At 39.5% G+C, this 15,981-nt stretch overlaps 1 protein-coding gene across 1 annotated transcript in view; it reads left to right on the top strand.

Annotated features, from left to right (window-relative positions):
* LRP8 (LDL receptor related protein 8) overlaps nucleotides 1–15,981 on the top strand; it is a 207,985-nt gene that overhangs the window by 160,975 nt on the left and 31,029 nt on the right. The window contains exon 5 of the mRNA XM_063297973.1: nucleotides 13,974–14,342. Within this exon, the coding sequence (XP_063154043.1) occupies nucleotides 13,974–14,342 (369 nt within the window). The remainder of the gene's footprint in view (nucleotides 1–13,973; nucleotides 14,343–15,981) is intronic.

The following is a 15,981-nucleotide window of genomic DNA, read 5'->3' as shown; positions in this document are numbered from 1 at the left end:
TAAGAGTTGTTCATTGGTGGAAAGTCTCCAGTACAGTCTTCCTCTATACGTGGAGGAAAAGGGAGAAGAACAAAGCCAGCATCATGACAAAACAGACCAGAACTCCTAAATAAACTTACCTGGGAATAAGAGCCACTGAACTCAGTGGGTCTACTAAGGAGTAAGCGTGTAGAGCAGGGTTTCTCAACCTTGGCAGCTTGAAGATGTGTGGACTTCAATTCCCAGAATTCCCAGAATCCCCCAGCCAGCATGGGGAATTCTGAAAGTTGAAGTCCACACATCTTCAAGTTGCTGAGGTTGAGAAACGCTGATGTAGAGATTTCTTAGTCCTTGCAGCACAGCCCAAAGGCCTCAATCAACTTGTTTATTTTCTGCACCAAAAGGGGGGGAAAAGGCTCAACCCTCCAAGGCTCTGTTCCCCAGTTTCCATCCAATTTACATTATTTACATTATTATTTATACAATAACAGGATTAAATAAATCTACCTCACCGAAGCAGCAACCTACATATACATATTTGGGCCTCAGAGCCATTTAATTCATGTCTAGATTTTGTTTGCTTGCCCAGATTCCCATAGTCTCTGTGTGTTTCTTGCACCTTTCTTTTCTGCCTTTCTCTGTTTTGTCCTGGCACTGGCATTTTTTGGAGTTGCTCTTTGACCTGCAGAAAGAAAGACTGATGGAGATACACAGATAGATGTACACATATAGGCATATATACACACACATATACCAGTGTGTCACATATACACAGTTGTTAATAGGAAAAAAAGTATGCAGAACCAGTTTTGTGGGAGCTGTCTAATAGTCCTTGGAGAGAGTCATCTTAAATTAAGGGTCAGCTTCTTTTGGGTAAATAAAGTTTATCAGTTTTAAATTCATATTAAACCCATTGCTTCCTATAAGGTTTGTAAGGTGTGTACAGGTTTAGCGACCCAATTGGGACTGGCAACTTGGTTGTTAAGCGAAGCAGTGGCTAAGTGAAACCAGGACTACTTCTACTTCTACCTCACACTGTGACCTTATAATCCATCTTTTTTCATACGTTTCCTGCCACGATGTCCTCTTGTATCTCTCACCTTCCTTGTACTGCACTGAGAACACACTGGCAAGTGAAGGAGCTTTAATAATGGGTAGGCTTTTTTTTCCTACTTGTGGAAAAAGCATTTAATTATGGCAAACAAATTATGTATTCGTGCCAAAGCCACCCCTTTTTCAGTGCGAGGGTGTGAAGTAGTCAACCAGAGAGACAATTTTATTTTTTGCTTCTTTGCTATGCATGTGGGTGTGATATTTTCTCCAAAAACCCCAACAAGGATTTCTCTGCAATTTCTCCTGCTTTCTAGGGAATCTAATATTTTAAGTAGTGATAAAACAGAAACTGTATACTTTGCTTAATTTTTGAATAGCCAGGGCACAGCACACCAACGTTAATCTTTCCAGCTGTCTGGTTGTAAGCAGCACATAAAATCAAGGTTGTAATATTCTTTTCTGTCTTATTTATCCAAGACTTTCACTTGATAAAACTGCAGTCTATTTTTTCATCTCATTGCCCCATGCACTTTGCTTATAAAAAAAATGACCATATATTTGGAGGGAGCCTTTTACTTTAATGGCTTGGAGGAGGGCCAAGGATCTCTTCCCTGACTCCATAGGGCATAAGTTCAAATATGCATAAATGATGGCATCTGGCTTCAGTTTTAATTACAATTCTAAATATCCTGTTCTGTTCGTTTTCCTCCCTGACAGAAGTAGATTTTGGGGCTGTACTGATCAGAACTGAAGAAAAAATATTGACCTATACTCATCCATGTGGACATTACTCATGGATCTAGGTTTCTTGTTCTCACCGTTCCTGAAAGATTTAGCTGGATTCCACACTGAAGCAGTAACTCTATTCAGTAAAGCTGCAGTAGCAAAAAGAAATCCAAGACACAATATAAAGATTCATAGAGTTGGAAGGAATCTTAGAGGTCATTTAATTAAATCCCCTTTTCAATAAAGGATCTGCTAGAGCATCTCTAGCCTCTTTTGAAGACCTCATGCAAAGAATTAATTTTTTCACATAGCAGCCTGTTCCACTGGCCGACTGCTCATTCCATCAGGAAGTTTCTCCTGAGTCTAATCTGAACATCCTTCCATATAATTTTAACCAATTGGTTCTGGTCCTGCCCTCTGGGGCAATGGAGAAAAGTCCACTTCTGTGCAACAAACTTTCAGATGTTTGATAACTGCTATCTCACCTCAGTTGCCTTATCTGTAATCTAAAATATCCTGGTCCTTTAATCCTTCCTCAACAGAGCTTTGTTCCGAGATCCTTACATCTTGTAGGATTCCTCTGAATCTTCTCCAATTGGACACTGTCCTACGAACAAGGTGTGCCCGGCCAAGGCAGCTGCTGGCCCTTCACAATGCCGCGTGTGGCCTCCCCGACGCCACACAGGGTGGTTCTCCAGGAGCACTTCCAATGAAGGCTGGTTCTTGAGGACGAGAGCTTCCTGGAGGCTCAGCATGTCCTCTGCAGCTCACGTTGGAAGCGCTCCTGGAGAACTGGCTTGTGAGCTTCAGCGAGGGGTGGAGGTGAGCCCAGTGTCGACAGAGCCTACCCACGGGCCCTCTGCTTGTTCATCTCAGCCTCCCTCCTGCAAGGCCTTGCAAAAGGCCAGCAGCTTCCAATGCGAGCTGCAGAGCATGTGCTGTGCCTCCAAGAAGCCCTTGTCCATCTGCCACTGCTCTGAACAGTGCCCTCCCACACAGCCGCCACCTTCACCCAGGGAGCTGCCGCCACTTCTCCATTGCATCCCACTGCACTCTTCACTGTCTGCAGGTTATTGCTCCTCACACCAGTGGTGGAAGACAGGGATCCTCTGCCGATACTGCTGCCCTGCCTCCTCTGCCGGTCTGTCCCACTGCCTCCTCCCTGGCTGGGTCTGGCAAGCTCTCTTCAGCAGACGAAGCTCTGCTGTGCTTACCATGCATGTCCTGGAGCTGCACCCCAGCACAGGGCCTGGATCCTGGACCAGCAGTGGGAGGAAGAAGACGGCGAAGGTCAGCTGGGGTTGGTAGGGGTAGGCAGCAGAGTGCAGGGTGTCCAAAAGGGCAGAGATGGAAGGGAGATAGACGGGTGGGGCTAGTTGAAGCAGAGGCAGTTCGCTCAGGGCAGGAGAACATGACCGTAAACGTGGACCAGTTGCCAAGTGCCCCAGTTTTGATCATGTGACAGCAGGGGTGCTGCAACAGCCGGAACTTTGAGGACTGGTTGCAACTACTATTTATTCAGTGCTGTCATAACTTTGGTTGCTGAACGAGCGTCTGTAACCCCAGGATTACCTGCAGATGTTTTAATCTGTATCGATGTCCTAACTGCCAGGAACCACGCTGAGACAAGGAACTGGTCTCTAATGTTTTATTACTAGTACATAACAGGAATCCTAACAAACTGAAGAAGCGTGGGAAAAAACCCAGACATATAAACCCCAAAGGTTAAGGCGGTCCCGATCTGTGTCTCTTTGAATGGCTGCCCAATTCCTCAGTGCTACGCATGCGCTTAACAGTCTGGATGGGCGCCCCCTGCTCGCCATTCTTACGCATGACAATCTATATCTGTTCTGTGTATGCTACTGAGAGTCTGTTTTGATTGTGGTGTCATAGAAATAGGTTTATTTCTATGACACCACAAATAAATAAATAAATAAATAATGGGGTCTAACAAAGGCAAAGAAGAGAGAAACAATTACTTCCCATGATCTGAATGCTGTCCTCCTGTTAATGCACCCCAAAATAGTATTTGCCATTTTAGTAGCTGTATCGCACTGCTGGTTCATGTTTAATTTGTGGTCAACAAGTGCACCTAGATCTCTTCCAAATATACCTGGGTGTCCCACCATCTTATACTTGTGCCATATGTTTTTCTTATCCAAATGCAGAACTTAATATTTAGAATAAATTTCCATTTTACAGATCAGTTGTCATATATAGTACGTATACCTTGTTATAGGAAGGAACTATGTTGATTAGTGCTTTGAAGATACGTTTCTTCCACTTATGCACTTCTCCACTCATGGAAAGCCAGGATGGTATAGTGACTAAGGTGCTAGACTACACACCAGGAGAACACAAAAGCTGGCTGGGTAGCTTATCACTTAACCAAAGACCTAACACTTTTCCAAGGCCTTGCATAAATAGCCCTGTTCGTGTTTTCCTTTCATCTCATCCTTTTAATGATTTTTTTTTAATTGATTTGATTCTATTTTATAGCAAACCATTTCAAGATACAGTACATTTGTATAAAAAGCAGTATAGGAGCATGGTAAAATTCTAGTTTAGACTGTCCCTGTTAAGCAAAAATCAGATTAAGTTGCTATGCTCGTGGGGTTTATAAGTGTGGAAGGCAATTCTTTTGCATTGATTTCTCAGCAGTTCCACTTTTGGAGGCTATGTGAAAGCAAACATAATTGCACAATTCAGTCAGCAGGACTACTATAGCAATAGATTCTGTTCCAAAGTAAAATCTAGATGAAATTGGGTTTTGAGCTAGGTTTATTGTATCTCCTCATTTCCCTCTCTGCTAAAGCTATCATATCTGGGTAGGAAAAAAAAAATCTGGAGGATCACTAGATGTCAGCAAAGACTTGCCTGCTATCTACTGGTCATCTGGAGCTCTGAAGTTCAGGTATGGTAACCCTAATCTGCCCCTTCCTGCAAGCCTGTTTATTATTATTATTTTTAAATATTTGCTAATGTTTACTCTTTACCATTCTAACTCTGACACTTACCAAAAGCGATTTCTCACACTCCAACTCAATTTGCCTTTTTTGATTCAGTAGAGTTAATGTCAAAATACATTAAATGCAGGGAATGTGTGTGTGTGTGGGTGGGTGGGTGTATGTGTGTCTGCCCCACTAGAGTATTTCCATAGAGAGAATTAAATTAATGGAAATAGAGATTTTATGGTGTAATGACCTCATTTACATATTCTGGGAACATTGCATGGTATATCATTATTCAGCATAGTTGTACCACTGGGAGCCTAAATTGTCATAGCTGCAAGGTTTTTCTGTCACACTGATTTTTTTAAAATTCCTTTGGCTCAGCCTATGTTATTCTTATTCTGTCCATTGATTCACAAACGGACTGTAAGAATAGACAGTTAGAAGGAGCTTCTGCTGTTTCTGATATGTATTGCCAGGACATGCTCATCCCCTGGCCATTTATTTGCTTCAGAATTTGAAATTGAACATGTTCTGTTTCTTTTTTTAAAGTGAGACTTAAATATTGGCATATGTAATTTTGTATACATATTTCTATAGACTGGATGTGAAACAGCTAGCAGTTTTTTTTTCTTAAGTGATTATATACCTGTATCCATTTTAAGAACGTAAGAGTCCAATATTCTCTTTTAATATCATGCAGTACTGGTATCTGTATTTCATTGATTTTATTCAAATGAAAGGGAGATTTTAAGAATGGTATTTTCATTAACACTCAACTTTCTTTGTCTTTTAGATTGTTTTCTGTATATTTTCCAGTGCCTAGCAAAAACTGATCTAGCTATCACTAGAATATTCAGGAAAAAGATGAAAATCCATTCATATTTAATACATAAAAGATATATTATGTATGTAGTAAATATGCCTAACATTCCATTGACTTTACAGAAATTATATTCTGATGTAGTTGAATTTTATTCATTTCAAAATAATGGAACAAATTCCCTTATTTCCAAATACCAGTACTTAGCTATCACATCTATTCTTTTCAACTGCGTCAAATGAAATAACTGTAAGTGGTCACTTTAAAACAAACTGGAACAAAAAAAAAGACGTATTTAGCACAGAATTTCCGGAATTTCATCTGTTGCTGAGTATCATCAGGCTGTCTCATGCAAACAGATAACATTTTGGCCACACGTACTTCAAACTGTATTAAAGGGAGGAATTATTGGGTTTATGAAAGTTAGTCATTCTTTAGGAGAGCCAGCTTGGTGTAGTGGTTAAGGCATCAGGCTAGAAACTGGGGGACTGTGAGTTCTAGTCCCACCTTAGATGCAAAGCTAGCTGGGTTACCTTGGGCCAGTCCCTCTCTCTCAGCCCTAGGAAGGAGGCAATGGCAAGCCACTTCCAACGTTGCAAAGAAAATTGCAGGGACTGATCCAGGCAGTTGCCAGGAGTCAACACCGACTTGAAGGTACCCCCCCCCCCAAAAAAGTCATTCTTTGCATTGCAATTCTATTTGTGCTTATGTGGAAGGCAGTTGTAGAATAATACTATCAATATATTTATGTGCTCACAAAATTCCTTTATTTGAAAATGCTGAGAAGAGAAGTACAACCTAGGAATTAATAGTTACTCATCTTCAAGTGGGTCTGCCACCAAAGCAAATTTCCTGGGCCAAGGGTGCCTAACTTTTCCTGAGGTGCCAGGGATTTTGAATAGAGATGGCTCTCTAAAACTAGGAGATGGAGCCAAAACAAAAACTAAATCAGATTTCATTTCATTTATATGTACATTTAATTAAAATGAAATCTGGTGATATGACTACTTCCCCAATTACGTATTTTATTATCTTTCTCTTCTGTCTCATTAGAAATTAGAGTTTGGAAACATTGTTTTAAAGTCTCTGGGAATTGCATGAAAGATTTTTGGAGGCCTGATGGCTCCATTTATGTGATTCTTCTTTGGTCTATAATACACTTGCCATCCCCATTTCTTCGTGTATCAAAATCCCTTCCAGAAAAGCTGTGGAAGAGAAATTCCTTAGTGACACTTCACCAGGCAGTACTCAGGTCCCACATTTATATTTGTCAGCCATGACTTTTGCCTAGTCATTTTCAAAAGAGTATATCAGAAATTCTTTGGGATTCAAAATGGTTCCAAGGAAACTATTCTTAGATGTCACACTAACCATTTTAGGAATAAGATTTCCTGCTGCAATGCATATTTCTAAGGCATGTTCTCATTATGTGAAATGGTTAGCAACTCCAACACAACCTACTTTTATGCAAATATGTGAGCTAATAGACTATCACAACCTCATTTGTTTCTGGGGAAGCTACCAAGCTAATTGGACTTGTAAAATTACCAATATAGCTGACAGGTCTCCTCTGAGCTGGAGAATAACTGGAAACAAATTCCTCCATTTTCAGAACAATTACTGTACAAATGGAAAATAACACTCAAAACGCTAATTGATCACGATACTGAATGTCCTAGACTGAGGGCAGAAAAGTTTAAATGTCCTAATAAATCAGCTTGTGAGTAGCAAATTGGAAAGTTTATTTGAACTAGATTTGTCCTCTGTGGAAGACCTAGGATTTTGCAAGTTCTGAATGTACTTCCATGTAATCATGTACAGTATAATCATATTTTTGTTTTCTTTTCCATGAAAAGAATGTTAACTTTATTAACTCTCCTAAAATTATCATGACTTATATATGAAAGGGTTAGGTGCTTGATTTATTCACTGGTTCAATGGATTGTACTTAAGAAAATGAACGACAAATGTAAGTGGTTTATGGGATCTTATAATACTCAACTGTCAAAACTTTGTCACTCTGAAAACACCAAATTTCTAGACCTAAATAGAAGTATAGTTTAGCTCATTCATCATGCTAAGCCACAGTTTGCCAAGCCTGAGTTACTGAATAGATCTCAATTATCTGTGTTTACACAGCCTGCTAAGCCATAAACCATAGCTTAGAAATCACAAGTTATGGATTCACACAATCCGAGAAACCAAAAGCAGACAAACTACTATAGATGAGTTCTTAGCCATTCCCACCTCCAATGATAGCTGTAGGGATGGGGTCAGTGCTTGAAAGAGCTGTCAGTTTGTAAAGCAAACTTGTTTTGTTTGCTTTATTTGCTTTCTTGGAGAGGGCCCTATTAGGACTATGGTGCATATAAGGATGTAATGCTGAAAATTGCTTTTAAGGCTAAATTAATTTTTTTCCGGTCTATAATCAATATATCCAGAATTCTATCCAGAATTATCCTAATTTCTTTTGAGAAGTTGGTACATTTTAATACAGTTTCTGCATTTGCAATATAATAATTATTATTTCCTGGATCTAGGAAGTTGATATAAACACCTAAAATCAACATCTTTTCACTTGTTTACAAAATACTTACAAAAATACAAGGAGATAGTGTATGCCAAAGCCAGCATGTCTTGATTATGACCATTTAATGTTACATTTATTCATCATTTGAGATGGCCTTTGATGTGCATGTGTATAGCCAAAGAGGACGTGAAGAAAAACTGTGATTTTAGTTTGTATCATCTGCTGCTGAAGGTTCGTTTTCATACATACATGTGCAATTCTCTGATATGCAGATCTGGCAAATCTCTAAAGAGAAATAAAAGGTATACAAGCAGATAGAAGGGCAGGGATGGGCTAAAAAAATGCTCACCAAGTGCCCAGATAAAAGGATATAAATTCACAGTATGTATGTATGTATGTATGTATGTATGTATGTATGTATGTATATATATATATATATATATATATATATATATATATATATATATAAATTGCATTCGTTCTGTTGAAGAAAGTGCAATTTATGTGAAGTTCACCAATTGATTAGTAATCCATTCAAACAGTTGTAGTAAAACCAATTTCCTCTGTGCAACTTGGAGTGCTCCATTATTGGTGTTACAATCACTGCATCTTTCATGTTTATCAAAATGCTTTGAACTTTTCAGGAAAGTTTAGATCCATGCCACTGTAAATTATTAGCTAATAAGGGAATGAGGAACCAAGATGTTTTTTGCAGAGCCATTAAGCAAGATGAATTTGTCAGCAGTATTTTACCAAGAGACAATTAAAAATAGGACATTTGTCTGACTGCCAGAAAATTTAGGTTCAGTAATGATTGTTGTTTATTCGTTTAGTCGCTTCCGACTCTTCGTGACTTCATGGACCAGCCCACGCCAGAGCTTCCTGTCGGTCATCAACACCCCCAGCTCCCCCAGGGATGAGGCCGTCACCTCTAGAATATCATCCATCCATCTTGCCCTTGGTCGGCCCCTCTTCCTTTTGCCTTCCACTCTCCCTAGCATCAGCATCTTCTCCAGGGTGTCCTGTCTTCTCATTATGTGGCCAAAGTATTTCAGTTTTGCCTTTAATATCATTCCCTCAAGTGAGCAGTCTGGCTTTATTTCCTGGAGGATGGACTGGTTGGATCTTCTTGCAGTCCAAGGCACCCTCAGAATTTTCCTCCAACACCACAGTTCAAAAGCATCGATCTTCCTTCGCTCAGCCTTCCTTATGGTCCAGCTCTCGCAGCCATATGTTACTACAGGGAACACCATTGCTTTAACTATGCGGGCCTTTGTTGTCAGTGTGATGTCTCTGCTCTTAACTATTTTATCGAGATTTGTCATTGCTCTTATCCCAAGGATTAAGCATCTTCTGATTTCCTGACTGCAGTCAGCATCTGCAGTAATCTTTGCACTTAGGACTGCTTCTACATTTTCTCCCTCTATTTGCCAGTTATCAATCAAGCTGGTTGCCATAATCTTGGTTTTTTTGAGGTTTAGCTGCAAACCAGCTTTTGCACTTTCTTCTTTCACCTTCATCATAAGGCTCCTCAGTTCCTCTTCACTTTCAGCCATCAAAGTGGTATCATCTGCATATCTGAGATTGTTAATGTTTCTTCCAGCGATTTTAACTCCAGGCTTGGATTCCTCAAGCCCAGCTTGTCACATGATGTGTTCTGCATACAAGTTGAATAGGTAGGGTGAGAGTATACAGCCCTGCCGTACTCCTTTCCCAATCTTAAACCAGTCCGTTGTTCCGTGGTCTGTCCTTACTGTTGCTACTTGGTCGTTATACAGATTCTTCAGGAGGCAGACAAGATGACTTGGTATCCCCATACCACTAAGAACTTGCCACAATTTGTTATGGTCCACACAGTCAAAGGCTTTAGAATAGTCAATAAAACAGAAATAGATGTTTTTCTGAAACTCCCTGGCTTTTTCCATTATCCAGCGGATATTGGCAATTTGGTCTCTAGTTCCTCTGCCTTTTCTAAACCCAGCTTGTACATCTGGCAATTCTCGCTCCATGAACTGCTGAAGTCTACCTTGCAGGATCTTGAGCATTACCTTACTGGCATGTGAAATGAGTGCCACTGTTCGATAGTTTGAACATTCTTTAGTGTTTCCCTTTTTTGGTATGGGGATATAAGTTGATTTTTTCCAGTCTGATGGCCATTCTTGTGTTTTCCAAATTTGCTGGCATATAGCATGCATTACCTTGACAGCATCATCTTGCAAGATTTTGAACAGTTCAGCTGGGATGCCGTCATCTCCTGTTGCCTTGTTATTAGCAATGTTTCTTAAGGCCCACTCAACCTCACTCTTCACGATGTCTGGCTCTAGCTCACTGACCACACCGTCAAAGCTATCCCCGATATTGTTATCCTTCCTATACAGGTCTTCTGTATATTCTTGCCACCTTTTCTTGATCTCTTCTTCTTCTGTTAGGTCCTTGCCATCTTTGTTTTTGATCATACCCATTTTTGCCTGGATCAGTAATGATGGGGCACTTATAAACTTGCCGATAAGAAGTTCTGAAATCTTAAGAATACTGGCGGTTTGGAATTGGTGCCAAAATACCAGCAGAGAAATATAGTAATTGTGTCTTAAGTTTCTTACATTATACTGTGGAAGTAATTCATATAGGTTTGGGAGTTCCAGGCTACATCTTCTACTGGAGGTTTTTTATGGACCTGAGAAGTTGAAGTACCTTCACAGAAGCTTCTTAACTCAAGTTTTTAATTTCCAAATTCGTTTTAAATCTTTGAGTACATAAGAAGATTCCAAGAAATTTCAGATTTCCCCTTTAAAAGCATAGGAAACCTATCATAGATGAACTGTACCACCTCAACCATTTAGTCTACAAGGGGAATAAGAATTAAGAGAAAGGTACATGATCTGTCTTGAAAATGAACTTTATCTCTTGACTGTACAACCCAGACTTTTTCAATCTGTTATTCTCCAGATGTGTTGGACTACAACCCAATAATCCCCAAGTACCATGTTTGGTTTTGGATGATGGAGATTGTAATCCAACACAACTGGAAGGCACCAGGTCAGGAAAAGTCTGATACAAATCCATTCAGAATTAAAAATCATTCAGAATTAATGCTTTGTAAGATTTTGGTTAAATAAAATGCCAAATATACCTGCAAGTAAAATTCTTTGAAGCAGCCAGGGAAAATAAAATTCTAGGCTGTTTTCAAAAGCATATAGTTTGATGCACTCTTTATTTGGCTGTAAAGTGGAGCCTGTGGGACAGGGAGAATTATTTATATCAAAATTAATATAGGGAACAGGCTAGGGAACTCCCACCGCCTTAGTTTTTGGAGTGGGCAGCCATAATAAATGTAATAGATAAATAAATACTCCTTTGCTTTAGTCACTTCCTGCTGACTTATCAGTATTGGAGAGAACAAGGCAACTGAATGTGGCAACATAAAATGGAAATGGTATGGATTGTACTTGTTCGAGCCTGATGCTCCTTTTAGTATAAAAGGTTAAGCATTGTCACCATTTCTTTTGCCTAATTAAATAAAGACATACTGGCTTACTCTGATTTTAATCTTCAATTTCATATATGGTCAGACTAGGAATGGTACTTTAGGAGAGTCTGCACACACTTAGCTATAAGACAGAAAGAATGCTGTCAAAGATAGGTTGCATCAAGTTAGATAACCACAACATTAAAAAAAAGTGTTATTGACACAGTTACTCCTGGATCATGTATTTAATACTTTTCCATTTCTGTCACATTCCAAATTACAATTTGGGAATACATTTTGGAGATCTCTGGGTACCAGATTAAGATTTTTACAGACTGCAGCTTGAGGGCTTCAGGATGTAGGTTTTATTTAATTCATTATTTATTTTATTTATTTACTATCCCACCTTTATTATTTTTATTAAAAACTCAAGGCAAGCATACCTAGTACTCCCTCCTCCTATTTTCCCCACAACAACCCTGTGAGGTAAGTTGGGCTGAGATGTCTAAGTCTTGCCTAAGGCGGGACTAGAACTCACAGTCTCCTGGTTTACTTTTCCCCTTAATAAAAAAAGAAATTGCATATAATTAAGCTTATTTTGTGGGAACTCTTTAGTGGGGGGATAGATTTCCTGGAAGTTTTCATTTGAATTGCTACAGACTAGTGTAACTCTAAATCTGGCAAGCAGACATGGCAGAAAGGGTGAAATCCAGCTCTATAGCTCAGAAAGGTCTCATTAGTATGTAAATGCTACATAGTGACTTCCAGAGGAATTTTTAGTGTATTGCATAGGGGCTTATCGATGCAACTCAGAAGGCAAATCCCTGCATACCTCACTGACTATTTGCCCTGTGCAACCTTCTTAAGAAGTTCAAAACATGCTCTGAAATTCTGCAACCTACTTACATTTGGAGGAGAGTGAAATTGCCACTTACAAAAAGCCAAAGTGAGAGCAGAGAAGTTGTCTGCAAAATAGTGTTACACCTTCCAGATCTTGACCCATTCACTGCCAGACCTCTAACTGCAACAACCTTTTTTGTAGCCCTCTGCCATCTGGCCATGTCATTGCTCATCAGACATTATATGCAACAATCTTGTCCTCCAGATTTGTACTCCTTGACTGGTTTGCACACTGTAATTCTCATACTCCCCCAGTTTCATTAGCCACTTGGCTTCTTTCGTGTTTGGAAGAACTTTTAGACCATCTGGCCATCTTTTTTAGTTCAGTTTTAATAATTAATAATGGACAATTGCCAGTACAGTATTAAATTTATATGTGTTTCAATGAATTAGCATGAATGAATGAGCAAGATTATTCCTCCCCCTTCCCCCCAAAGTGCAAGGAGAGAGTGCCTACTTCTTGAACTTCCCATTGAACAAGCTATGTCTCCCAAGACATCACTGTGACCACTACACAGGATAGATGGATCAAAATGGTCCTTAAGAGCTTCCTATTGATTTACAGACACAGCTGTAGGCTATACAGTATACATTGCAAGAATCAAAACCATCAAAAGATTTTCCTTAGTGGAGCATTACTTCAGTTCATCTTGAGCATGTGAAATCCTCTATCCATTTGTTGAAATCCCATTGAATGCTCCGCATAGTTTTAGCTTTTATTGAGTCCTGCAGCTCACAACTAGGAATGGTCAACTTTTGCTGATGAAATGTTATTTAGTATGGTTAAAACAAAAAGTGACAGTGAAGAATTCCAAAGGGCCTCTCACTCAAGCTATGAGAACTGGCATTAAACCTGCAAATATAAATGCCAAGCAAAACATTTCTACATTTCTATTTTGTAATCAGTTCTTATTCCATTTAATGAGATAAAATTTGCTGTTGAAATAGAAAATTATTGTGGTGTAATCCTCAGGACAATATGCTGAATGATGGAATTCAGAGACAGTTACACCCAGGGCCGCAACTGGGCGGGGGGAAGCGGGGCATGTGCCCTGGGCGCTGTGCTGGGGAGGTGCCAAAATGAGCGCTGGGGGTGTGTGTGCCAAAATGGGTGCAGAATCCATGTTTGCCCCAGGTGACAGAGACCCTAGTTGCAGGCCTGGTTACACCCTTCAGGTTAGGAGAACAAAGAAGTAATTGTTTGGGATAGGTTAACAATGGGGAGCAGAGAAAAGGAATCAGTAGCTTGACCCTGTGGAACCTTCCTTTGAATTCTTGGCATTCTTGGCATACAGTCTCTGACATTGCATTAAATAGCCATATTTAGTAACAACCATCTATAATTTGACTGTGCAGTAATAAAGAGTATACTCATGTGCAAAGATTGCACATGTTTTTTCAGGGTTGTAGGGAAAAGATATGTAAGAGCAGGATGATTTTTTGAAATATGAAATAAAAATAAAAATATCTTTTTAAAATATGAAATAAAAAAGTTGGTTAGGTAAGCTTGAGCTAACCCTCGTCTGTTTTGCTTTTATTCCGAAGTCTGTTCTTCAAATGAATTCCAGTGCAGCAACAAAACCTGCATAGCCACCATCTTTGTCTGTGATGGTGATGATGACTGTGGTGATGGGAGTGATGAGAGGAGGTGCCCTCCCTTCACTTGCAACCCCAATGAGTTCCAGTGCAACAACAGCCTGTGCATCCCACAGATTTGGGTCTGTGACAGTCAGCCTGATTGTGAGGACCTCTCAGATGAGTCGATGGAGAAGTGTGGATACAAACTCAAACCACCAGTTGTGAGCACCTGTGCAGCACATGAGTTCCAGTGTGGCAATGGAGAATGCATCCATTTGAATTGGAAATGCGATGGAGATGAGGACTGCAAAGACAAGTCAGATGAACAAGATTGTTGTAAGTGTCCAAAATTTTGAACATCATATGGGGAGGGGGCCTATGCATTGCATTTGATCCTTTATATTCCAGTTCTGTGTGGGGTTATTCAGAAGAAGGAGGCCTTTGATGGGGTTGTTCCCAAAGCTGTAGATCATGCATATATCTTTTATCTTGGGCGCAGTCATGACTCAACCTCTGAGATGTAGATCTGGTAGGTTAGGTCTTAGTTGCATCATGGTCTGTAAGTCGCTCCATATTATCAGCAAGGTTATGTACTTGAAGTGCCTGACAATCAAGATTGTTCTTTAAAAACAAAATTAATCCTAAGTAGAACAATGATATCTAATCTTTTTTGTTTAAATTAAGCATGTGCTAGTGACTAATATTGTATATTGATTCTATGTTGTATCTAGAACTGAGTAATTAATAACAGGTTCATTTGACTTGCTAGTTGATTCTAATTCATGTTTTCTATTTAAAAAAAGTATGTCTAGTTTGTATTCCTGTCTGTGCATCATTTTAAATTGTAAGGAAAAATGTTTGTACCTGCAGCTTGAGTAGCTTTCTGTGCCAAAATTGAAAGTCCTCTTGTGTAAATATTCAAGTCATTAGGGGCCCTGAACTATTGAATATTGAATTTCTCTTCAGTTAGCCCTGTGGTCTTTCACACATAGTGTTTTCGAATGTTTCATCCAAGTTTTAGGTGCTAAGTAGCTTAAGCTGGTCATTCACCCAAGGCCTAAGAGACAGACAGACAGAAATTGAGAAAATGTTTCACTGAAATATTTATAATTGCAACATGGAAATGAAACAAAATGAAATATTTATACAAATCTGTGCATGAGCAGGGTGGCTGAAAAACAGCTGCCTGGTGGACAGTTTTTGCTTGAGGACTGACTCTTGAGGACTGACGCTTAAGCCTTGTGCAATTTAGTTACAAAATATTGAGAATTAGTAAAAATCATATAAATCAGGCAAATATATTAAGTTGTCAGATACAGAAGTAAGATCTTGTTCACCAATTTAGAATTTATCTCCTGGATTACTGTTGTTTGTTTGTTTATAGATTACTCCTGCTATTCTCACGTAATTCTAATCTTCCCTTCTGTTTTATTTTTCGCTTCTTTTTTTTCTAATGGCCTTGGGCTTGCATCTAGAGGTAGAAGTGAGCGGCCTGAGAATTTCTTCTTCTTTTCTTTTGTTTTTCAATCAATTTTCAGAAGAAGTAATAGATATACAATGTAACAACTTACCCAACACGTGGCATTTTGATGGCCTCCTGGAGCTAACTCTGTTCAGAGTAAATTTTGACATAGGCCCAGGAACTCGCTATATGCTTGCGAGTTCCTTTCCTCCTCCTGCATGATTTATTTCAGTTCATGCTGATTTACTGAAGCATGGTTTTCAGTGACATTTAGCTGGAAAACTATCTTCATAGGTTCAGGAAAATTAAAGCACAGTTTGATCTGAGTTTGGTATTTTGGTTTGTAGAGAACACTCAAACCAGGCTTTCCAAGTTCAGGCATCATGGTTAATTGTGGTTCAACTAACCAGAAAGTATTGACTTGACGTGTGGGAAAGAGGGAAGGAGGATTGGAGTGCTAGGGACCCAGTTCATCCTTAGTCCAACAAACAGGTCCTGAACAGCCGTATCTAA

Source organism: Candoia aspera, chromosome 3 (assembly GCF_035149785.1).
Source record: "Candoia aspera isolate rCanAsp1 chromosome 3, rCanAsp1.hap2, whole genome shotgun sequence".
NCBI lineage: Eukaryota > Metazoa > Chordata > Lepidosauria > Squamata > Boidae > Candoia > Candoia aspera.
The sequence above is the reverse complement of the archived record's forward strand: the minus strand, read 5'-3'. Positions and strand labels throughout refer to the sequence as shown.